We start from the raw sequence: 26,279 nt of genomic DNA on the forward strand, positions 1-26,279 counted from the left end.
ACTTTAAAAAAGTTACTCAATAATTAATTACCCATGTTCAACATTCTTTATGTGTTTAGTAAAATATGTACAGTGAACCAGAATCATTTTCCCATGAAAAGGCTGACATTCATTCTTTCCCCTAGCATAAGTATCAGTATGGTGAATGTAACTGCTGTCTGTTTCTACCAGTGTCCTTCAACCCCAGTCTGTTCTAATTCATTCATCCAGCCTAGCCACAACACTAGCTCCCAGCTTCAAGACAGCTTCTTAGCCACAGCTAAATTAATAATAGAGTTGAAGGTAGTACTTTCTAAAATTACTTTCAATTTAATAATTGGAGATGGATCGAGGATATGCTTGCTTTTTGTGATTTTTCTGCAGTGAATGATACAAATTAAAGTAGACAATAAAACATCCAAACACAGAGCCCCAGCTACTTATTTCTGTATATAACTTAGACATATGTTAAGCCCTAAAGCAAAGACTTTTACTCTGATCATGACTCATACAGCAAGCGTTCCATAATTCCTTATTCTTTACAGTTGTATGAGAATTGGCAAGCTACTTTTCCATGTGCCTATTCCCTCACTAAAATAAATTGACTTCTGGAGTTTCCTGGAAAGGCTGTAACTTGATTTTTGAATCTGAAAACAATTAATAAAGCACTCAGCAAAAAGTCCCAAAGAATATTAGTACAAGACAACTTAACCTTGGCAGAACATACACTTCATTGAACTAGAAATGATCTTCCCTTTCAAAATTCCCCTGATTAAACTCAGTAGTACTAAGGTCACTAGAGCTCTACATTGAAAACTAAACTGAATGCCTGGGCCTCACTTCCTCTCTCTCTGAATTCTTATGTTCAGAAGGGAAGCAGCCTTGCCCAGGGGTCTCAGAGGTTTTGTTATTCATGTTTTTATCTCAACACCAAACCCTATTGTTACAGCTACCTGACTCTTTCAAGTTTGGGTATATTTAGGAAGAGAACTGGAGGACATGCCAGATGTTAGCCATTTTCAGAACGCTCTGAAAGTAGTATTGCATTGACTCTATGGCCATTGCTACGCTGACTCTACCCCCACCCAAGTAATCAGCTGTCAAAAAGGGTAACCTCAAGGTAATTACTATCAATCAATTAAATTCAAAGCCACGATGTCCTCAGCCTATAGAAAGATTTGAGGTAGGTTTAACTCACTGCTATTTTCAAAAAGCTTAAAACCAGGAAGAAGCAGTAATGAGCAAGTAAAAGCACCATAAAAATTTGTCAGGGAAGACGTCATAGAAAAAGTAGGCTTTGAACTCAAATTTGAAGCTTGGTTAGAAGTGATTGAGATAAATGAGAAGGAAGAGAAGAATTCCAGGTGAAGGCAACAATGTAATACCAAGCAACACTTACTAAGCATCTACTGTGAGACAGAGATGGCACCGAGCACTTTACATGCCTAACATCAGCTATTTCTACAGTCCTGTGAGTTGTTTTCTTTGATCATCCTCATTTTGTAGATAAGGAAGTTGAAACTTAGGTAGCCTGAGTATCTTGTTCAAATTCACCCAGCTAGTTAGTGGCAGGTGCCTCAAACTCTACTGCTCTAAACATACAGGTGGAGCTTGGAGGACAATGAAAAAATGAACCCAACTAGTGATGGAGGCTATGTGGAGTAAAAACAGAAAGTGTTTGATGTATGAATTAGATTGTAGAATGCCTTAGAAATAGAAAAGGTTTGAACTTGAAATAAGAGCCAGGGAAGGTCTGTAAGCAAGAGAGCAGTGTTGGTGGAAGACTCAGAGTTGCAGAGACATGCAGATTGGTTTGCTGAGTCAAGCACACACTTGACTGTGCTCAGTCACGTCAGTCACGTCCAACTCTTTGTAACCCTATGGACGGTAGCCTGCCAGGCTCCTCCATCCATGGGATTCTGTAGGCAAGAATACTGGAGTGGGTTGCCATGCCCTTCTCCAGGGGATCTTCCCAACCCAGGGATTGAACCCGTGTCTCTTATAGTCCTTTGGTAATTGTACTTGGTAAACTTTGCTTTAGAAGTGATTTAGAACTAAACCACCAAATGTTAGGGGCTTACAAAACCAAATGTTTACTTCTCACTTATGCTACACGTCTGCTACGGATGGCTGTGAGTGAGTTGTGAGTTTTCTCCATCTGTCTTCATTCCTGGATCCAAGGCTCCAGGATGAAAGAGCAGTGCCTATTTGGACTTGCTATTCTTGTGGCAAAGGAAAAGAGCCAGAGAGATGAGAAAGACAGGCAACGGGTCTTAAAATATCTGCTCACTTACTGTTGTCAAAGGCAAGTCACACAGCCAAGCTCAAGCTCAGTGTCAACAGGGCAGGTTTGCATCCCCCTCCACAGGAGGCCTGCAAGTCCCACAGTAGAAGCAGGGGTGTATAATCCTCTTATAGGAAAGGGGAGTGAATAGTGGGAACAATAATGCAATCTACCAGAGGAAGCCTGTGCTCTTTACAGATGCTGCCACTGTAAATTACAGCAACAGATTGAAACGATAAACTTCATAGAAGGGGGTAAAATGTCTTGTTCTCCCCAGATAGAGGGCTCCATTCTAAGGAGAACAACTGCTATTCTATTTCCATATTTTCTGGTAAAAGTCTTATGCTCTATAATTTTATTGTCCTGTGCCTAAAATCTGTCAAAGTCTAAGAAATGAAACAAAGACAATTTATATGAATTGATGGGGATATGAATCCTTTATACCATTTCATTACAATTAGAATCAAATTAAATTAGAAAAGTAAATGGAGAAAGGACCCAGTTAACATGTGTGTACACTGTCTTGATTTTCTATCCTAGATGGTATTATAATTAAGATGATTTTACCTACTGACTCTCTGTGGCTGCTGACCAATAAAATATTCTAATTGTATACCAAACACATGTGATACAAAGAGTGGTAGTTAAAAACAAACTGACCTAAAATATATCTGGAGGCTGTTAAAAAGGAGACAGCAGGCCTAAAATGGAGTTGTTTGTGCTAAACTCCACGTCAGCAAACCAATACTTAATATCTAACCTAACTGGTTTTAATTCCCCCCAGAACTGTAACCTTTAACTAGTCAAGCTGGAATTATCTGGTCAGCACTAGTGGGGTAATCCACCCCATAGAACTTGCTGTATCCCTTAGGAGGGCAAACTTTCCTGGGACCTTTGCTAAAATTTCCTTTTTCTGTCCCTTCTCTACCTTTAAAGATCTTTCCTCTTCTACACCTTGGTGGAACTCCTTTCTATTTACTAGAGAGGATGCTGCCCAATTTATTAAATGAATCATTTAATTTAATCAATTTGACATTTACTCAGTTGAATTTTATCTACCTGTGCTAAACAAGTCATTCACAAATATGCAGGTCATTAAATAAATAAAAATGATGTCATGATATCCTTAGGGTGAGTCATTTCCAAGCCTTTCTTTAGAATTTTTTAACCTATAAAACTAAAGTCTGAATCTTAGCTTCACACTGTTCGGTTTTATCACTCAGGTCTCTTGTCCCCCACTGATCATTTATTTACAGCTTCCAAGGTCATTCCAAAAGGTCACTGTTTAACTGGTCCAAAGCCTGATTCTTTGTTCCCCTTCCCAGCTCCACATCAAGCTTTCCTGTTTGAATTCTTAAACAGAGATGCATATCTCTGCAAATTCACAACTTCATCTGAGCACAAAGTTTGGCGATACTAGAACATTCCCATTAAAGATCAATTTTGCCTGACATTCCATTAGAAAATGATCTTTTTCCTTTCTTGCAGTCCTACCAAATCTTTCAAGGAGAGTCCAAGTTTTTCCAGAAAACACAACTTGAAAGTCTAAGGAAGACAACATATTGGGATGTATGGTAGGTTATGAAGTACTTAATAAATATTTGTAAATGGATAAATAAATTGATTCATCATTCTAGCAGTTAAGCCCCTCCTTCATAACAAAAGCTCCTAATCTTTTACTTAAAGGCATATAAAAAATTCAATTTTTTTTTTTATAAGATGGTCAATAATTACTTGTCATTGCTTACCAGAGCAAGGAGAAAAAAGTATAGTCAATGGTTCATAGCAAAACAGATGTCCCACTTCCCATCCTCACCCACTTTTCTTAAACAAATGTTTTTAAGTTCTGGACACACAGGTCAGGGGGAAGGGGAGAATGAATATAATACTGAAAATTCTAACATTAGAAAGAAAAAGTTGTCTCACTCCCAATTCATCAAGGTCTAAGAAGCTTTCTTTTGTATTATAATGATCTACTACATGTAATCGTGTTTATAGAACATTGACAACTCGCAGCATAGCCACATCTAGGGTATATTGTATTTGCTTTCTAAAGATCTTTACCTAAATTGACAATCAAAATGCTGCTGTACATTTTTAAATCATTTGAAACATCTCATTTATGTGGCAACTGCTATGGTGTATTCAAAAGGCTACTTTCCATACAGTAGCTCAAATAGACTTACAAGTTGCAACTTATTGGTGAAATGCTGGAATGCTGGCTTAATCATAGCTACAAACGTTGATGCCCTGGAAGAATGCGAATAGAATCCCATCTCTTCATGCTGCAATTACTGCTCTCAGGAGATCAATAAATGTATTTCTCCTAGTTTTGTACAACTGCATAACTGTAATATATAGTGCTTACCAACTCCGTTTTGCTACGTTTGTAAAACCTATTTAAAATCTAACCAATCTTAATCTTAAAAAATCATAAACTATTCAATCATGAAATCATAAACTAAGAAAGCATTCTGAAAAGTGGGAAATTAGTAAATATAAAACCTGTCCTTTTAACATCATGAGCTCATTTGCATAACAACATACATAGGGTGCTCAAAGAATAATTTTCTAAAAATAACATGGGAAACAATAGATGGGGTATTTCAAGCACAATGTGAGGTTTTAAACATGAGAACAAATCTCTCAAACAAATGAAATGCTATTTGTGGAAAGTGAGTCATGGAAAGCATGTTTGTTAATATGAAGTATAAAATATCTCGATCTAATTTAAATTTCTACATAATCTGTGAATTTTTTAAAATTCACCAAAGTTTTTGGAAATAGAAAAAAGACTAGAAGGAAATAATATACATAAAAATGTTTAGCCATCCTTACAATTCAATGATAAAGTAGTTATGACTTTATTTCTTTTTTATTGTTTATTACAGTTTCCAGTTTTCTTTAATGAATATCCATTACTGTTAATAAAAGAAGGAAGAATAAATTGTCTAGAACACTGAAAGAACTAACCCCTTTGAATCAACAAACTGTTACACAAACTTTATACATTCTATATGGGAGGGCTTACTTTTAAATTTGAAAGAATATTGGAGGTATACATTATCAGGTTATTATTTCACTTTGGTTGGGGTTAATGCTTGCATCTAAGTCCTAGCAGGTGACATTCACTTTCATAAAAATATTTTTTTCTGGTCCAAAACCATCTTGCTTTCTTCCCTGAACTAAATTATTACAAATAAGTCTTGAAAAATAAAACTAGTGCTGATACCCAACTCCATTCCATTTATAGGTTTTTCATCAAATTCTATAAGTAATGCATCATATTGCTTTCTTTTCCATAACAGCAACATGAGGTAATTTCCATTCTATCCTTTTTATAGTTGAAAAAAATCTTTCATTTCCTAAATGTTGAACAATACAAAAAGCTGCTTGCTTACATTCTCATCTGGAATCTTATTTCTAATTTCAGTTTAAAGATGGCCTGAAGTAAATTAAATGGGCCTATTAAATAAGATCTTCTAAAAACCCAAGTTTAAAATGAGATGAGATCTTCTATTTTAAAATTAACTTGTTAAATTTTGACAACTTTATTTAACGCAAACAGGAAGAGGCAGTTGAAAACGATAGCCTTGGTTTACACACAGGAGAAGAGAAATTGATATATTAGAGTAATAAATTTCCGAGAATCATAATGAAATGGTCATGATCACCTAGCTATTGGGAAGCAGTTTTTTTTTTTTTTCCTCTCATGTAGAGGTCCCAAACTAATACTTTGGTTGGTCATTGTAATTTGGCAGAGTATTACCATTCTTAAAAAGACATAATTTCAAGTCATTGAAGTTTGGTTGTGCTTAAGAATCTGAGGTCTAGTACTTCTAGCTTCCTGATAAATGAATGCTTACAGGCAGCTATCTGCACTGGAACATGTAGTAAACTTACATGAATGTTCTCTGATTAGAAAAAAAGCTTAAGGTCGTTTTCCGCTACTTACGAAAGAAGCCCACTTACACCTAGGCATCCAGAGACACGGGACTAGGTTAAGAGCTTACTGGCTCCTGGGCAAAAAATACGCTATATGATTTTCTCATTGAAAAATTTCACATTTTACATATACGTCTAAAATATATAAATGTAATAAATATAAATATATAAATGCCTTCCTTTTCCATTTCTTTCTCTCTCTTTTTTTCCCCAAGAAACTAGCACTTCAGCAAATCACATGGTTATGCTGTATTACGATGCACAATGTTTTCATAGTAATGTGACATGTCTAAATGACAAAACACTGGCTCTAAACCAAAAATGCAAAGTAGTTACATCCTTTCCCAAGGAAGAAAAGACTGTTATCAATTCCTTTAGCAAATTTCTTTGCTGTAAAATGGCAGCCAAACAACTTAATACCAAATCTTCACGAAGTTTATGATTACACCGAAACAAAAGGTTTTAGGTATGGATGACTTTGTTTGTGAGACTGTTCACTACCCATAGCTCTTTCCCTCTTGGCTCAAAGGGGTAAAACTATGAACCTTGAAATTGCCATCTCTCTCTTTTGCTCCTAGAAAAGGAGTAATAGTAGATTTCCTCCCCAAAGTGCACATCCCTCCCATTTCTCCAAGAGACCTGAATTGCAGGTAGTTAAAGTTTTTATTTAGAAGACAGCTTATTTCTAAATCATGGATAGTAAAGTTCTGGTATTCATTCTCAATTTTGTTTGCTCAGCTTAAATATTTTAATAAACTCTTTATTTTATTTTGACTTTTCACAGGTACTGCTATGCTGTTAGAACACACAGCTGTGTGGAATTCTTAAGAGAAATACGCTATTCTTAAAATTTGAAAGAAAAAAAAACGCCTTTGGGGGGTGTTACTCTTTAGTTGAAGATAAAGGGAAAAACAGAAGAAAGACAGGAGAGAAGGGAGATGTGTACTGTGTTACATTAAGGCTTGGCAAATGTATCCAAACCCAGCCATATAAATAGATCCTTTCACTTTTAAAAAAAACAAAAGGCAAAAACAAACACAAAATTTCCTTCCTTTTATTATTCCCTCCTTCTTTTTGTTTCCTTTCAGTGGTCCAAGTTGAAATTATTTCCTGGAATCCATCAGCCAGCCCTAATTCTAATAGAAGACTTTAGAGAGGTTTGCGTCTAATAACAGCTCTATGGAGGCCCTTGAAACTCTAATAAAGACCCATCAACCCATCAGAAGAACATGTAATTTTATGTTCATTACTTTGTGGTGCCCGGCTGTAGAATTTGGATGGTTGCACCTCAATTAAAAGTTGAATTGAAGTTAATATCATTTAAATAAAAACTTCAATAAAAAGTTAAAGTTCTATTCTTAATGGCATTAATACCCTCTTAGTGACCGCTATGGTCATTACCAGCAGATAACTGACCTCCTTGACCCTTCCTCAGTGAGACACCTTCCTGTAACACAGTCAATGATTTAGCGGTAATGAGCACTGTCTGGGAGATTATCCTGTAACCAAGCACCTTGACTTACCATTCCCTTATCTCCATCCTTCAACAAACTTCGTGTTTTTCCATTACAGGTTTTTCTTTTTCTACAAGAGAAAGCTGCTCAGGCTCCACACCAACCCGTCCACCTCCCTTTGCCCTGCAGAGGTTCACCATATAATTGGTTAAAACCTCAATGTAATTAAAACAGTGTAAATTAGAGGCAGTCTACTATTCGTGAGCAGTGACTGCTGCCTGTTAAGAACCTTAATCTCTACGATTTGAGACCACTCTAAAGAAGGAAAAAAAAAGAAAGCTTCGAAAGGAGTTAAATGTGGCTTTCTAAGTCTCTTTCCAACTGGGCTTTGCAAATGGTGTTAAACTGGAAAATGTGGGAGACAAAAAAGAAGAAAAGTCCAAAAGGGTGATTTTAACAAGAGAGACTTCCACAAATCCTTTAAGAACTTTATTTCCTGTTTTCCTTTTTCCAGAGACTGCCATTAGCTCGGGGTTGTGCCAAAGAAGAAAAGGGAAGGGACACTAACCCAATTTTCTGTTAAAATAATGTCCTAGTAGGTTCAGCAACTAAGATGACTGAGAAATTCTCATTTCATAATGAAAGTTATTTTGGGGGCACTGTTTAAGGAAAAATAATACACTCCTTATAATGCTCTGAAACTTTATACCTTAGTTAAGAATGGATCAAATTGGCAGAAAATAAGTCCAATTTTTGTGGCAAGTCAAACTCACAAACTAGAAAACTAAAATAATATCAAACACTGATTACTAAATAATTAATTTTATTACAAGTCAAATTGGTCCTCAATTGAGGTTAAGCAGTGCTGATGAGATACCCCTAGTTCAAAGTTCATTTATTTTGCTTCTCTGATCTTCACATTAAATTTTTACCATAGCAGGAGATTATTCAAAGAATAAAGGCCAGATCATCTTTGATTCCTCAGAGGACAGATACAAGATGAAGTAAGTATCTGATGGTACTTTCAGATATAAGCAAAAGAATTTATTAACAAGGATTTTTCTACAAACATACGGTGTTGCTCTGAAGAGATATTTAATTCCTTTTTTGGTATAATTCTGTCTATATATATAAATATAAGGTCTATTTTCATGTCCATAAAACCTGAACAAAGGCAGGGAGATTGAACAAAACTTCAGCTGATATCAGTCTAATAGTTTAGTGATTCCCAATTAGTTCAAGATAAAAAAAAAAATGAAAGGAAAAGAAAAAAAGGAATATTGTTCATCTATTCACCAACAAAGCATTACCTATTATATACTGTGCAAGAAAACAAAGATGGTAAGAAAACAAAGATAAAAGAGCTATAGTTTCTGCCCTTGAGGAGTTTATAGTCTAATGAACTATATAAGATAGAATGGAATACATGAGAAATCACACAGAAGTAACATGTTGAAGGAATATAGTTGATACGATTAATTTTGACAGGACAATTGTTTAGTTACCAGGTTGTATCCGATTCTTTTGCAACCCTATGGAATGTAGCCTGCCAGGCTCCTTTGTCCATGGGATTTCCCAGGCAAGAATACTTGAGTGGATTGCCATTTCCTTCTCCAAGGGAATCTTCCTGACCCAAGGATTGAACCCGCATCTCCTGCATCAGCAGGTGGATTCTTTACCTGAGCCACCAGGCAAGCCCTGAAGAGCCTAATGGATGAAGCAGTATTTGAGCTGGACTTTGGAGAAACAGAGTTTGAATGGATGGAAAGCAAAGAAGAACACTCTTCAGGAAATAGCCTTGGACCTATATTGAGTGTGGTGCTGGAAAAGCAGGACTGAGGTATGGTCAAAGCAACAGAACTAAGGGCCAATAAGCCTGGAAGAGTGATTTGGGGCTGTGCTGTGCTGTGCGCTGTGCTTAGCTGGTCAGTCGTGTTCGACTCTTTGCGACCCCATAGACTGCAGCCCGCCAGGCTCCTCTGCCATGGGGATTCTCCAGGCAAGAATACTGGAGTGGATTGCCATGCCCTCCTCCAGGGGATCTGGGGCTGGGTCACAGATAATTCTGAATACCCTGTTAAGGAGTTCAGGTTTACATGTGGCAAGGCTTTTGAGCTGAAGTTTGATGTGATCCAACATGTATATTTTAGGACGATGACAAAGTAGAGTGACTGGTACATAGAAGTAAAATTGAGACTGAGAGTTCATTAAAAGCCAATGATATTACTCATCTCCAGTACTGGGTGGGGAGACTTGGGGTACAGGGTGGGCACCACCAACATTATAGAATTATAGGCAAGCAAGTCAGGATATCCTTATAAACTCATATGTAAAATACAAATTACCTTCAATTCACTGATTCAGTTTGTGGGAAATTAGATTTCAAGATCAGTTTGGTTGTACAAGGAGGCAGGAGATGGGACGTAACAGAAAAGCATCTCTGTGGCTCAACCAAATGTGAGTGTGTCCACTGATTTGTAAATAAACACTCCTTGATCCAAGTTAAACACATGCATGGCTGGTATTGTAATGGACTTTCCATTTCGTCCCTACTGGTCTCTATAAGTTAGACCAAAGTCAGGACCATGTAGGGCCAGGCCCACTAAATAACACCTGGAATGACCCCTGAAGGGCTGGTGAAATATCATCCCTTTGGTTGAAATAGGCCTTAACTTGTGTCTTTCCAGCAGATGCCAGGATCAAGAGGAGTAACGGTCTATATTCTGCATGAAGCGGGGGCTCGGGTATGACCACATGGGAGGCTTCCATAGACCAACGAGAAAAACTATCAAGAAAACATTTTTACTACACTGAAAGAAAATGGAGCAAGAAGGGTTATTTTTTTTTTTTCCGTAAAATATATTGTTCTTCCAGGCTGCAGTGAAATAGTTTCTATTTAATTGCACAGAAATCCTAAGAAGGTTACAGCAGTGAAACATTAAAATTCTAAGGGCAACTAATAACATTAAAACTTTATAGCCCCAGATAGAATAATTTAGACAAAAACAACATGAACATATGTTTTGTGTAATAATAACAAACATTTATAGCTGTCAAGAGAGAAAAACACAGGTTTATGCACACCTTAATGGTGTGCATGGGTGAGCATGAGTATATTTAAAACATAATATATTACAAAAGTGACAGCAGGCATGGCTCTTCTGGGTACTATGTTAAATCAATGAATAAATTACCAAAAGTGAGCTGTGGCTGTTTGGATGTGTAATTGAGCTTAACGTATGTAGTGTTATTTCAAAAGAAACTGTTCAAGGAGTTTCGAGCCCAATCCACTCTGCATCTATCCTAGGCAGTTTACAAATAGCAATAAATGAAACTGTTTCACAGTAGGAAGGAAGTTTAGTTATATACATTACTTAAATGGAGGGAAAGTTAATTTTAATATGCTTCGCAGGAATTGAAAACAAACTTATAATAATTTTCTTGTGTTCACCAAATTGGAAACTGAAATGTAATATTTGAATTTAAATTTATTTTAATTATTCACTGTATGACTCACAAAATCACTAGAAATTATCTGTTCAATGTAAAACAAATACATATACAATCCTTCATAAATATATGTTTATTATTCTACTTGTTTTAATTACACCATTTGAATGCCACACTTTTTCAAAAAAAATTATTAGACTACAGAATGTGAAATAAATTTTAAGCTTGTTTGTGCCAACAAGTTAATGGCAATTGGTAATAACTGTGCTGCAGACAAAGCCATTAATGTGATTTTTAGAATAAAAATAACTTCTCATAATTTTCTTTCTAATTATAAGGTTGTTTGTCTTACTTAGTACTCTACTACAGTTTTATGAAACTGAGAAACAGGTATGTTCTCTTATTTTTCCCTGCTTGTTTTTTTCTGGACTTACCCATCTCATATTTTTGTGTAATATATAAAATGCTGTGACTCTTTTACATAGAAAAAGTGAAACAAAATTCCCTAAGAATTAAGTCCTGAACCTACTGAATTACAGATCTTGCCAAGTAGCCAAAAGGGCCACTCTATAACTATAATTTATTTTTTAGGAACAGCAACTTTAAGCAATTTAAAATGTTATGATGGGTTTAGGCAACAAGCATGCTGACTCATTTTTCATTTCTTTTTTGTTAATAGGGTCCTTAAATTATGGCAGATGCAGGATGCAGGAATGTCATGTGTTTTACGAAAAGGAGCCTATTTTTACTGAACAGCGTATTTTCATCCGTCCTGTTAGTCCTGTGCTCTGTCGCCATTTATGGCCTAAACCGAACCACCTATCAGAAGTATCTTCCAATGCTCTCTGCAACTGTATGGGCCCCTGGACTCATAAACCCAAAGACTTGCTTTTCATTTGTACTAGATGAAACCGCTGCTTACTAGCACTGAAAAGAACTAAAATGAGCTTGTACTTAAACATAGTTTTATTGAAAATCACAATACAACTATTTACATCAACTACACCTCAATTTAAAAAAGGGACATTATCACTAGGTAGGAGTTTGTCCCTTGGCATTTTCAACATCACTTCTTCTCACGTTGCCAGTTAAGTCATTTTGCCACTCTACTCTCTTCTCCCAAGTTTGCACAAACCAACCAATTTACTGACTCTGCCAGGCATTAATCCCCCAGGGTTTCCATGCTTCTAAGAGCAGATGCTGATTAACACAGTCAGGGCAGTCAGATGTAGACAGACAGTGAGGCCCACTTACTGCTCCCTGTTTGTTAGGAGACCAAGATACAGAAATTACTAGGACAGGAAATACTGTTTTATGAGTTGGGAGTTTAAAGACCAGGCCATATATGCTGAAATAGGTAAAGCTATTTGACAAAAGCTTCCTTATCTTACCCTCTTTCAAGTCTTCTCTGTCTGTAACTGTGGTCAGAGTTCTCTCATCTTCAGGGACTAATCTCACTGAGACAAGGCTGGTAGTTAAAGCAATAAGAATCAAATACTTTGCAGAGAGAAATTTACTGAGGCTCCTAAGAGCAAGGCCATAAGAGCCAGAGCCTTTCCCTGACTGCATTCATTTTTAAGTAAGCCATTTTCCTTTCCTGATTTAAACTGAGTCCTACAGAATTAATGGGCAAAGAGTCAGGGGACGTGGGAAGGGAAAAGAGACGGGCAGCTAACTTAGTGCTCAATGCCAACTGGTATGTTTTAAATGTTACCCTATGAATACTAGACCTACCAAGAGTAAGTAATGATGTAAGTCACAGAAACAATTTACTATAGAGGTCTAAATACATAAATCTTAATAAAATCTTAACCTCAAAGACCCTTGAAAAAATATCATACTGGTTATTCCCAATAATAACAAACATAAAATCATAATTCAGGAGTTCAGATCCTAAATCATTAAACTCAGGATCTAGTCACCTAAGGGTACAATGCTACAGTTCAAAAAGTATGAAGATATCACACATCGAGGCTGTGGGGTCTATAGGGCCCGTATTTTGCACTGAAGAGAAATTCCAGGAATCACAGGATGGTGTGTGGAAGGCATGGCTGTGCTAGGAGTGATTTTTATGGCACCTTAATAGGTCCTACGGCCACTGCCTACCTCTGGTACCACCCGGGGTCCCCACTGTGAAGCATCTGGCTCTGAGGATTAGTGCCTCAAAGTGCCTATTTTCAGATTAACATGACTGTTTTTCCTTTTCACATCCATTACTTCTGACTCCAGTTGTGGATTCAGTCCTTGCTTCAGACTGTGTCTTTGGTTCTCATGCTCGACTTCCCTGAATGAGGTGACTCTCCTCCATTCCATGTCCCACTCACGGCTCCTCATTGTAACCCAGTGAGGTCCCATCCCCACACACCCACCATTGCAAGAGAAAAGGGAGTTAGACTCCTACCCTGGCTGAAACTATGAGATTGGGAATGTACGAAATATCTCTGCTGTTAGCTACCACGTATGAACTGGTCAACCATCCAACTCTCACAGTACTTCCATGTCTATCATCTGACCACGTCAACAACTCTGTGAGGGAGGGAGGCAGCATTATTACACCTCCTTGGCAGATGATCACACAGGTGCAGAGAAGGGATTCTCTGATTTATGATCCCTGGGGACAGCACCTCCCATTTGTCTATGGTGTGTGGATATACGGACTTATGTTAAGCCTCAGATTTCTAATTCTGAAATATATCTATTTGTCTCCATTATTATTTCTAGTCTCAATATCAGTTCTTCTCTGGTTATGAAAATAATTGATAACATTAGTCTCAGGAAAAAAATACCTACTAAATTTATTTGGGCATTTTCCCTCCAAAGCGTATTAATCATTATATTATCACTACTGTATCATGGGATATACTCTCAATACAGTTTTATTGAAATATAAACTTTACCAAATCATCATATGTTTTCTTCATCCAAAACTAACGGTGTTACTAAAATTCAGTTCAGTTCAGTCACTCAGTCATGTCCGACTCTTTGCGACCCCATGAATCACAGCACACCAGGATGGATGCCTCCCTGTCCATCACCAACTCCCGGAGTTCACTCAAACTTACGTCCATCGAGTCGGTGATGCCATCCAGCCATCTCATCCTCTGTCGTCCCCTTTTCCTCCTGCCCCCAATCCCTCCCAGCATCAGACTCTTTTCCAATGAGTCAACTCTTTGCATGAGGTAGCCAAAGTATTGGAGTTTCAGCTTTAGCATCATTCCTTCTAAAGAACACTTAGGGCTGATCTCCTTTAGGATGGACTGGTTGGATCTCCTTGCAGTCCAAGGGACTCTCAAGAGTCTTCTCCAACACCACAGTTCAAAAGCATCAATTCTTTGGCGCTCAGCTTTCTTCACAGTCCAACTCTCACATCCATACATGACCACAGGAAAAACCATAGCCTTGACTAGACAGACCTTTGTTGGCAAAGTAATGTCTCTGCTTTTCAATATGCTATGTAGGTTGGTCATAACTTTCCTTCCAAGGAGTAAGCGTCTTTTAATTTCATGGCTGCAGTCACCATCTGCAGTGATTTTGGAGCCCCCAAAAATAAAGTCTGACACTGTTTCCACTGTTTCCCCATCTATTTCCCATGAAGTGATGGGACCGGATGCCATTAATTAATAAAATTATGAAGCACTAAATAGCTAAAATGAAGTAACAGAAGCTAAATAGCTTAACAGTATAGTACATTCTCTCCTTCACCAACTTTTGTAACTCTAATTAATTAAACTTAATTGAATTCTTAAACATACTCTAGAAAGGAATAATAATCTTATAGAAATTATAAGAAACAGAAAAATAAATACAAAAAGAGATATACTTTACTGAAATTACATGTTTCATTGTCCTCCCTGGGAGCAAAATAACAATTATTTAAATAAAATTGTACAGTATTATTTAATTGAAAATTAAATATTTTAAATTATTTAAATTTAAAATTATTTAAATGAAAATAATATAGTATTATTATAGCTGCCATATTTATTAATATATAATTGGTATGTATAGGATGTCACTGAACTAGCTAACTCATAAATAACTGTTTAAAATGTCAAGAAAAGGCAAATTTCCAAACACAGACATAGGTTGCTTTGTTTTTCCTTTTTTAAAAATTATAAAATGCAACTAAAAAATATTTTGCATTAAAAAGATATTTCACTTTAATTTTATAGAACTGGCCTAGATTCTGTCATATCAATTAAATTTAATCTACATAACCTCAGAGAATATAGATCAGTTTACACAACTGGTACAAATATTTAAGGCACTAACAAATAATCTAAAGAATAACCACGTAATTGAAGGATTTTGATTTCTGTTGCAAATATTTTGTTCATTAACAAGCATTTTTAAGAGTAATCTTTAAGAGACATAGGCTGAGCACCACAGTGTACGGAACAATGAATGAGAAATAGTTCCCCATCTTCAGAGAGCAAACAGCCTGAGGAACATCTTTAATACAAAATTCAAAGAATGTGATATGTACTATAATTGAGGTATGAATGCTATGGGAACATGCAGAAAATTGAGTCATTTGACTAAGTAGATATTGGGTGGGAGTGGAAAGGATTGAACAGGTAGAGATGGGAAAGATATAAGAAGCAGAATGAGAAGAGCACAGAAAAAAAGGACAAACTGAGCAGATTTGGAGACTAGAAGAAGCCCTGTGTAACTAGCAAAGGAAGACAGGCTCAAAGAACAATGCTGAAAAGGATAGAACTTTACAGGCAGCAACGGAAAACCACAGAAGCATCCTGGGTAGGAGAGTCACGGTGCAAATGGAAAAACAGCACTGACAAGAAGTTCAAATCGAGAGGCTAGTTTCAGAACTTCGTCTGCTGGAAGCTGTGAGCTCTGCAGAGGTTGGGGACAGTGAGGGCTATACAAGGTCTAGTTGGTAGCAAGCAGGAGACAGAGCCTCCAGGTTCTGAGTCAATCAGGAAATTTCACTTGGTTTCATGTTTTGTATGGGATTATGAATAACATTTAGTTTGAAAATTTTTCCATTAAAAAACCCACTAATTAAGATGAAATGCTCTATTTATAAATTAGGGAACTGAGACTCAGAGACTGTTTTATTTGGTAACCAAAATCATGAGTGAACACCAGTGTGCCTTATTTCAATAGAGTGACTGTTGCTAAAGTTATCACAGAGCAAAGAGTTGAGAAGTAAGAGGTTAAAAAAAAGATGATAGTTTAACAGTATCAGAAGTAGTAAAAGGGAAGAAGTTAAAGAAAGTATTTTGAGAAGTAAAAGGTAGAGAAAGATGCAAACTGTATAATAAAACAGTGAAGTGAAGTGAAGTGAAGTTGCTCAGTCGTGTCCGACTCTTTGCGACCCCATGGACTGTAGCCTATCAGGCTCCTCCGTCCATGGGATTCTCCAGGCAAGAACACTGGAGTGGGCTGCCATTTCCAAAACAGTAGTCTATAATTATTAATTTAAACAGTGAATTTGTTGCCTAGGGTGCTTGTGTTCCCAATAAGAGAAAATTCCAACTCCACTAACAGAAGAAAGCCAGACAAAGAGGGAAATATTAAAAATGCTGAAGGTAGGATGGTTCCTGGGTTAGTTAATGAAGCTGTTCAATGATATAAGGAATCCATCTTTCCCCTCTGTCATCCTTGGCACATAAGTCCTGTCCTCAGCTAGCTCTATTCCCAGTGACAAAACTATACAGGTCAGCATCTTGTCCATTTGAAAGCATTCAGAACTGTTAAAGGGAATCATTTCCTCCTGTTTGTCTCTTTCCATAAGGAAGAAAACCTAGGCAGAGACTTCTCTTCATATATCACCAGTCAGAAGGGCATAAATTGAGTGCCTGAACCAATCATTACCATGGCAAGGGTGGCCCTTGTGGTTATCTGGTGACTCATCATGGTTAATTGCCTGGGCTGGAAAATGGGGTCCACTGGAGAAGGAAATGGCAACCCTCTCCAGTATGCTTGCCTGGAGAATTCCATGGACAGAGGAGCCTGGCGGGCTACAGTCCATGGGTTGCAAAGAGCTGGACGTGACTGAGTGACAGACACTTTCACTGTCAGTTTTTCACCTCGGCCACCTAGTATGGAAGAAGGTGGGTATGTAGACAAAATATGTTATTCTGTTAGGAAACAAGATGAGAAAAATGGCTCTTGGTTAGGCAGTCCACATGCCTACAAATGAAGCTTAATAACCATCGTTTGATGCTGTTGTTGATGATTATACCATTAGCACAATATCCCCAAACCATTTCCCTTTTAGGAGGAGACGTGTGCCCATACTTCCTAATATCCAATTTCACCATTTATAGGAAGAAAGAGAGAGAACTATTGATTGCCTAGGAAAAGTACACACAACAGGAGTTTCTATTTCAAAGTATTCACTGAAAAAGGATGTTGTAAGACAACAACTGCTTAAAATGCAAGATTTCCAAACAATTTCTATCTTCAAACTCTTTCACCTGATTTCCCTTTTGTGTATTAGCCAAAAGAGAATAGTCATTAAGCTTTTTTTGTACAACTAAGACTAAAAGAATCTGCAGATAATGACAGAAGATGCTATTTGTCAAAGGTGTGAAGCAGGAATACAACTGAAAACTACTTCACAATTAGATAGAACACAGAAGTAATTACAAAGGAAGAAAAAACACTCAGTACATCTTTTGGGGCTCCAAAATCACTGCAGATGGTGACTCCAGCCATGACATTAAAAGACGCTTACTCCTTGGAAGAAAAGTTATGACCAACCTAAATAATATATTGAAAAGCAGAGACATTACTTTACCAACAAAGGTCCGTCTAGTCAAGGCTATGGTTTTACCAGTGGTCATGTATGGATGTGAAAGTTGGACTGTGAAGAAAGCTGAGCGCCGAAGAATTGATGCTTTTGAACTGTGGTGTTGGAGAAGACTCTTGAGAGTCCCTTGGACTGCAAGGAGATCCAACCAGTCCATTCTGAAGGAGATCAGCCCTGAGATTTCTTTGGAAGGAATGATGCTAAAGCTGAAACTCCAGTACTTTGGCCACCTCATGCGAAGAGTTGACTCATTGGAAAAGAGTCTGATGCTGGGAGGGATTGGGGGCAGGAGAAGGGGACGACAGAGGATGAGATGGCTGGATGGCATCACTGACTCGATGGATGTGAGTCTGAGTGAACTCCGGGAGTTGGTGATGGACAGGGAGGCCTTGCGTGCTGCAATTCATGGAGTCGCAAAGAGTCGGACATGACTGAGCAACTGAACTGAACTGAACATCAAATTTACCTTTATCCACTGATATCTTTGTTCACATCACTGTGCTCTTTGTTCTATACTGAACAGTTAATAATTCTTATTCTTCACCCCCCAAAATTGGGGGAAATTTTTCAATTACTGATTAACAGTAACAGTTATAAAATTCTCAATTATTAGGAAATGAGATGATTTACTTTCATTCTAAAATGCCACCTTAGCACTATTCAATGACAATTTGAAAAATATATTTTGTTTTCTGTTGTCATATTAATCTAATTTACTTGGAATAAAAACTTGTGACACAAGAATTTCATTCATGAGGACATGTAGTGAGGTCCAGAAAACTGCTAATTTATAAATATGTAATTCTTAGAAGAGTTTGTGAAGAGGAGAAACAATGTGTGATCAAAAAGGGGGTTCAGTACAAAAAACTTGCTAAGTACACAAGAGGTCAAGTTCTGAAACCTCTGAAGTCTTGGGTAATGGGGTAAATCCCAACACATTAAGCTGGTTGGCATCATCCTACAAGAGTCAACATCACTGATACTACTGAGCTCGCTCAGCATTAGAATCATGAGTTTATATCATGTAGTTGTTGCTTTTAGATAGGAAACCACTTCAGTATTCTTGCCTCAAGAACCTCATGACCCTGGAAAATGAGCTCAACAGGTTGGCAGATGTCCAATATTCTACTGGGGAAGAGTGGAGAAACAGCTTCAGAAAGAATGAAGCAGCTTGGCCAAAGTAGAAACAATGCTCAGTTATGGATGTGTCTGATTGTGAAAGTAATGGTCAAAGCTGTAAAGAATAATATTGCATAGCAATGGGCAATGTTAGGTCTATGAATCAAGATATTTAAGGTCAAAGACTAACAGAGTTTTGCCAAGAAAACACACTGGTCATAGAAAACACAACAATGCAAGAGATGATGCAAGAGATGAATCTTCCAACAACACAAGAGATAACTCTACACATGGACATCACCAGATGGTCAACACCAAAATCAGATGGATTATATTCTTTGCAGTCAAAGATGGAGTTCCATACTGTTAGCAAAAACAAGACCGGGAGCTGACTGTGGCTCAGATCATAAACTCCTTATTGCCAAATTCAGACTTAAATTGAAGAAAGTAGAGAAAACAACTAGGCCATTCGGGCATGACCTAAATCAAACCCCTTACGATTATACAGTCGAAGTGACAAATAGATTCAAGGGATTAGATCTGATAGAGTTCCTGAAGAACTATGGATGGAAGTTCATAACATTGTACAGGAGGCAGTGATCAAAACCATTTCCAAGGAAAAGAAATGCAAAAAAGCAAAATGGTTGTCTGAGGAGGCTTTACAAATTGCTGAGAAAAGAAGAAAAGAAAAAGGCAAAGGAGAAAGGGAACGATATACCCATCTGAACGCAGAGTTCCAAAGAGCAAGGAGAGATAAGAAAGCCTTCTTAAGTGAACAATGCAAAGAAATGGAGGAAAACAATAGAATGGGAAAGAGTAGAGATCTTTTCAAGAAAATTAGAGATATCAAAGGAACATTTCATGCAAAGATGGGCACAATAAAGGACAGAGATGGCAAAGATATAACATAAACAGAAGAGATTAAGAAGAGGTAGCAAGAATACACAGAAGAACTATATAAAAAAGGTCTTAATGACCTGGATAATCATGATTGCATGGTCACTCACATAGAGCAAGACATTCTAGAGTGTGAAGTCAAGTGGGCTTTAGGAAGCATTACTAAGAACAATGACAATCCACTGCAGTATTCTTGCCTGGAAAATCCCATGGACAGAGGAGCCTGGTAGGCTACATACAGTCCATGGGGTCGCAAAGAGTAGGACATGACTGAGCGACTTCACTCGCTCACTCACTCACTAAGAACAAAGCTAGTGGAGGTGATGGAATTCAAGTTGCAGTATTTCAAACCCTAAAAGATGATGCTGTTAAAGCACTGTACTCAATATGCCAGCAAATTTGGAAAACTCAGCAGTGGCCACAGAACTGGAAAAGGTCAGTTTTCATTCCAATCCCAAAGAAGGGCAATGCTGAGCTATTTCTTTGTCTCAGATCTGGTTTCACAAATGGGCCAAAAAGTCCCATATGAAATTATTGGTTTTAGTAGTTTTAGGCAGATGGAACTATCCAGTGAAATTTAGTATTTCCCCCTATCTTTCTAATGGCTGCCAGAAGAAGCACCAAATGAATGACAGTAGGGAAACAAATGCGACCAAGCTGTTTTGGAAAAACGCATATATAGATTCTGTTCCAGAGAAAGGATCTGGGTCATTTTACAAGGCAGAGCTCCCCAACCCTATATTTCCAACAAATGTCTAGAAGGGTATAAAAGAATATAATAAAGTGCATTGTGTTAGCTAAACCTCATTCATCATTTACTAGAAGGATATGTATGCATACAGATTATGGTGCACCAAATATAACATGTCAAAGATTAGACTTTGTTAGAGATTCAAACAGTATCATGATCTAGTTCTGCTCTTTGAATTTATGTCAGTTTAGAAACCTTTACCTTCTCAGTTCAATCTCACCTAATCTTGTTAGAGGACTTTAGAGCAAAGACTACAAATTTCATCAACCAGTGTGCTGGTCAGCTGATAAGTCACATTAGATGCTTTTAGTCTTTTTCAAAGCAACTCAGAATGTATTTTTTAAGAAAGTCTGTTCAAATAGAGACCAACCTCCACCACCAAAAAACAAACAAACAAACAAAACAACCTATTAAAATAATTAAGTGACTCAAGGAAATACAAAAAACATTAAAAATCACACTTTTTTATTCTTTATTATAGAAATTACTAGTTATTTGGGGAGAAATAGGTGAAATGGCTCTTTTAAAGATTGTTTAACTTACAGTAAAAGCCAAGAGGCAAAGGAAATGGGAGAGAACTGTAGAAAGGAAGATCAAATGGTAAGATAAGATTGTGCCATTACACAGAAAAGAGAAAAGAATATCATAAAAGATGAGAAGATAGAGTTCTGTCTTTAATAATAATACTATATATCAACCAATTTAAATTTTTAAATATATATATTTTTAGTTCAAATAACATTTAAAGTGAGCAAAACAAAGAAGTTTAGGATGTAGTTGCTGCACTGAGGAGTCTTCAGTCATGGAGTACATATTGCCTGAAAAGTTAACTAACAAAAGATATAAATGAGAGCTCAAGACAACAATAGAAATAGTGTCACAGGCTGTGTGTGATTAGTCACCAAATGTGTGGTACAAATAGTAAATGCAATATAGTTTAGAAGAAATAGCAATCACTTAGGGCTGGAAGGTTGCAGGAAATCTCTACTGTAAAGGAAGGATTTGAATCCCATTCTTGTTCTCCAGTTCCTCCTCACTCTCAACCCTCTCTCTATTCAAATAATTGCCCTATTGACTAATCACATGGAATCTGCCTTCATTCTAAATTCTTTGGTTTCCTTTTCTCTTTATAATTGCTTACCACTCAATATTTTTTCTTTCTCTTCTATTTCATAAGACATATCCTCCCTTCCCTCAGTTCATAGCTCCACCTGATTCACTTCCTCTCCATCATCTGAATCATTATGCCAATTCATCTTCTTTCTTATCCTTCTGAAACTATCTTCTTCAACCATCCATTTTTAACTAGTTCTATTCTATAGTCTATAAATGTGCTAAGGTCAGCCCTATTCCATGAAAAGTTCCTTTGACCTAGACCCCTAGTATCCCCTGTTACCAGTATTCTGGAAGGCAAGAGCTGGGAGTTTCACTATTGAGCATGCAGATTCTCACTTAATCCCCAGTATTAATATGACATCTTTGCTCTCAGTTACCCTAGACATCCCCCAAAGTTCTATCACACTTCTCCATTCTTACATAATAGGCTTTTCTTGTCAATATAAACTTCAAAGGCTAAAGCTATTAAATCTATGTAGACTTCCCTAGAAAATTACCAGTGGCATTTTTCACAGAATTAGAAAAAAATCTTGCAAATAGCCAAACCAATCTTGAGAAAGAAAAATGGAGCTGGAGGCCTCAGGCTCCCTGACTTCAGACTTAAACTACAAAGCTACACTCAACAAAAAAGCGTGGTACTGGAACAGAAGCAGAAATACAGATCCATGGAACAAGACAGAAAGCCCAGAGATAGACTCCTGCACATACGGGCACCTTACTTTGACAAAGGAGGCAAGAATACACAATGGAGAAAAGACAGTCTCTTCAGCAAGTGGTGCTGGGAAAACTATACAGCTATATGTAAAAGAATGAAGTTAGAACACTCCCTAACACCATACACAAAAATAAAGTGGAATACAGACTTAAGCATAAGGCCAAATTCTATAAAATTCATGGGGGAAAACATAAGCAGAACACGTTTGATACAAATCACAGCAAGATCTTTTTTGATCCAACTCCTAGAGTAATGAAAATAAACACAAAATTAAACAAATGGGACATAATTAAACTTTACAAGTCTTTGCATAGCAAAGGAAACCATAAATATTTGCAAACAAAGTAACCAACAAGGGATTAATCTCCAAACTATACAAACTTCTCATGCAACTCAATATAAAAAAAAAAAGGTTTTAATGTGCAGGAGATCTAAATAGATATTTCTCCAAAGACATACAAATGGCCAAAAAGCACATGAAAAGATGCTCAACATCACTGATTATTAGAGAAATGCAAATTAAAGCTACAAAAAGGTATCATCTCACACTGGTCTGAAAAAAATCTGGCCATCATCAAAAAATCTACAAACAACAAATGCTGGACGGTGTGTGGAGAAAAGGGGCCCTTCCTATACTCTTGGTGGGAATGTAAGTTGGTACAGCCTCTATGGAGAAAAGTACGGAGGTTCCTTTAAAAACTAAAAATAGAACTACCATATGACCCAGCAATCCCACTCCTAGGCATACTCCTGGAGAAAACCGTAATTTGAAAAGATATATGCACCCCAGTGTTCACTGCAGCACTATTTACAATAGCCAGGACAAGGAAGCAACCTAAGTGTCCATCAATAGAGGAGTGGATTGAAAAGATACAATACATATATATAATGGAATATAGTTGTTAAGACGTGTCCGACTCTTGCAACCCCATGGACTGTAGCCCACCAGGCTCCTCTGTCCGTGGGATTCTCCAGGCAAGAATACTGAAGTGGGTCGCCATGATCTCCTTCTGAGTAATGGAATATTACTGGAATATTACTCAGTCATAAAAGAGAACGAAAAATGCCATTTGCAGCAACACGGATGGACCTAGAGCTTGTCATACTGAGTGAAAGATGTCAGAGAAAGACAAGCATCACATAATATTGCTTCTAAATGGAGTCTAAAGAGTGCTACAAATGAATCTATTTATAAAATAGAAGTAGAGCTACAAAAGTTGGAAATAAGCTTAAGGTTACCAGGTGGTAAAGTGGAGGAGGAATAAAGCTTTTCAGGCTTTATTTTCTATTAGGTCTTCATCCCTTCCCATAAATATGTGGATACTCTGTGTTCAAAAGAGCCAAACCATTCACTGTTCACCACTCTTCAGATGTCCCTCATATTCTCCATATCATGGTATTTCCTCTACCTAGCATGCCCTCATTCTAATATTTTCTTACTAACAATTTGTCAGAATATTAGAGATCTCCACAAAATACAAATTCCCTTAGAGGAAAGAGCTTTCCCAGGCACCATGAAATTGAAATAATGTCCCCTCCACACAATTTCTCTATTTCTTATGTCCCTATCTCTCATTATAGTATTCATCACACAGTCTACCTTAATTTAGAATGATATGTGTGTGTGTGTGTGTGTGTGTGTGTGTGTACTGTTGGGAAGTGAGCATGGAGAGGAATAGTGTCCTGTCCAGAGCTATGACATCATAATGTAGTTACGTATTCAATACTTATCAATTTTAAGGATGGATAAGAGCAGTGTAAGTAGAGAGAATAGGAAAAGTCCTGGGCAAAAGCAAAGAGAAAAGAAGGGAAAAGACATTTGGAAGATGGTGAATTAATTAGAACATTAATGAAATGAAACAGTGACATGAATCTTGACTAAGCAGGTGGAGTCAAGTGACAGGGGAAGGAATTTGGTCTTTATGCTGTCACACATGAATTTTAAAAGACTTTGAATAAGCCTGAGTACCTAATATGAGTTTGGAGCCTACATTTTCTATCAGTAAAGTAAAAATGATAATAGACGCTACAACTGCTATGTTGGGAAGAATGAATGAAGGACTTCCCTCGTAGTCCAGGGGCTAAGATCCACATTCCCGATGCAGAGGGCCCAGGTTCAATCCCTGATTGGGGAACTAGATCCCACATGCTTCAGCTAAGAATCTGCACACCGCAACTAAGACCATCACAGCCAAATTAAAAAAAAATCTACAAAAAAAAGAATGAATGAGATAATCCAGACATAAACCTACACCATAATAAGCCTGCTAACTATGCTAACCCCGTTAATACAGCATGTTACACACACACACAGGCATACTTTATGTGATAATATCCATGATGTCAAAAATAAAGACAGTTTGTCAGGCTTTGACTTCCAGACTAGAGAAAGGAAAGAAAAAGACAGAGGGAGTAAAAGGCGAGCATTAATGTCCATGAAGTGACAGGCAGATGAGCTTCCCTAGATGCATACTCCCTTCTTTTATCTTTCTGTTCCTTCTCTCGTCTTAGCCTCCTGCTTTAGGCTTCCTTCTTTCCTCTTCCCTTTCTCACACAGCAAGATCCATGACCCTGCTTAGCCCTGCACGGAGCCAGTGCTGGCCTCTGCGGGCCAGATTAAGTACAATAAGCCACCTCCCCCTCCTAGCGCAAAGTGGCCTGGAAGCTGCAGTGAGATGGGTCCCTGGACTGTAGCCCAGCAAAACCTCAATTGAGATAATGTCCCCTGAGAAACATTAACCTTCATTTTGACACAGTGGGAGGTAAGACTGGGGATGTTCTGTGGGGCCTGGTAGCAAAAAGCACTACAGCACACTGAAAATGTCTCTGTCTTTGTTAGCATCAGAACCATATAAATGGCTATATTCCAACAGACTTCCAAGGAAAAGGAAAAACCAGTATGTGGACATCTCTGTGCCTTCTGACCTCACTGGATGGAAGAGATACTCCAGGTGTGAGAACAGTTAAACGAGCATTTGGAGTACTCAGGGTGTTGATCGTAGGTGTGTGTACATTTGAACGCTGCTGTTTTATAAGAAGTCCTAGGTGACTCAATAAGCACAAGAGCCAGGGCAACCTAATCCCTTTAGCAGGGCTCTCCCCAGCTCAGATGCTCCCCTGCCAGAAACAACACATTCGGGGGTGGGGGGCGGCCAAGTGTAAATCACACACTGAGGTAACTGTTTCACACTTTCAAATAATTTACTTATTAGTTTTAAAGTGGTTTTAGAAGCAATTCTGTATCTTGCCTTCCGGTTTTGTTTTGTTTTGCATAAATACTTGTAGATTAAAAAAAAAATGCTGACCCCCATTGTATATCAAAAAGTACCTTGAATGTGTTTACAAAATAGATCAGGCTGAGTTAAGAAATGTTAGTTCTGCTTATAAAAGAGGGCTGCTTTCCATAGAATGTAACTTTGTATCTAATACCATGCATCTCTGCAACTCTAGGTGTTACAGATTCAGAGATTAGGTACTCTTGACTAAAAAGGAAAAAAATAAGACTACCTACTCTTGTCAATGACATTTCCCTGTGTTGACTAGAGACACCAAAGAATTTCACTCCACAAATCACCCAGCACTGGAAGTATAGTGCAAAAAATCAAGATAAGGTATGGTTTTCTATATCACATAGACCATGATGGGGCTGACCATTAGCTATCCTTTGACCTAATATATATTAAATCATCTCCATCATTTTTTTCAGTCACCTAGTTAGAATGGCAGACTTCTTTAAAAAAAACTCATCTTGGGCCACCCACACATCTGATAATATGCAAATTTAAATGCTT

General features: G+C 37.5%; 2 protein-coding genes across 12 annotated transcripts in view; one reads left to right on the forward strand and one right to left on the reverse strand.

Moving 5' to 3' along the window:
* The window catches only part of AKAP6 (A-kinase anchoring protein 6), a 599,671-nt gene that overhangs the window by 196,897 nt on the left and 376,495 nt on the right, over positions 1-26,279 (reverse strand). The window contains exon 1 of one of the 7 annotated variants that reach the window (XM_086363679.1): positions 7,732-7,861. The exons of 5 other annotated variants lie outside the window; for them this stretch is intronic. In XM_086363679.1, the coding sequence (XP_086219805.1) occupies positions 7,732-7,734 (3 nt within the window). In that variant the 5' untranslated portion in view covers positions 7,735-7,861. Of the gene's footprint in view, positions 1-2,273; positions 2,961-7,731; positions 7,862-26,279 lie in introns of those variants that run through there. One more of the 7 variants, XM_086363680.1, reaches the window with a different exon arrangement.
* LOC147349297 (uncharacterized) lies at positions 821-17,024 on the forward strand. Of its 5 annotated transcripts, XR_015149776.1 has the most exons (7): positions 821-1,450; positions 3,752-3,837; positions 7,297-7,439; positions 7,781-7,869; positions 8,600-8,666; positions 9,281-9,502; positions 10,350-17,024. XR_015149776.1 is itself a non-coding variant. In XM_086363686.1 (6 exons), exons 1-5 carry the CDS (start codon positions 1,421-1,423, stop codon positions 9,291-9,293), a joined length of 285 nt encoding a protein of 94 aa, XP_086219812.1. In that variant the 5' UTR covers positions 821-1,420; the 3' UTR covers positions 9,294-9,502; positions 10,350-17,024. The 5 variants fall into 5 exon arrangements, 3 of the variants coding, with proteins under 3 accessions (XP_086219812.1, XP_086219810.1, XP_086219811.1); XM_086363686.1 differs by lacking the exon at positions 7,297-7,439; XM_086363684.1 differs by lacking the exon at positions 7,297-7,439 and having other exon boundaries at positions 9,326-9,502.

Source organism: Bos grunniens, chromosome 21, assembly GCF_055505025.1.
Source record: "Bos grunniens cultivar Pamir isolate PY7600 chromosome 21, Bosgru_T2T1.0, whole genome shotgun sequence".
NCBI classification, from domain to species: domain Eukaryota; kingdom Metazoa; phylum Chordata; class Mammalia; order Artiodactyla; family Bovidae; genus Bos; species Bos grunniens.

Bases quoted from the DNA above. Each gene is read 5' to 3' on its own strand.
- LOC147349297 (XM_086363684.1), top strand. From the start codon at position 1,421: ATGCCTAACATCAGCTATTTCTACAGTCCT. The intron at 7,870-8,599 runs GTTAAAACCTCA...TTTTTACCATAG, and splicing joins AGAGGTTCACCATATAATTG to CAGGAGATTATTCAAAGAAT. The intron at 8,667-9,325 runs GTAAGTATCTGA...CTCCTGCATCAG, and splicing joins GAGGACAGATACAAGATGAA to CAGGTGGATTCTTTACCTGA.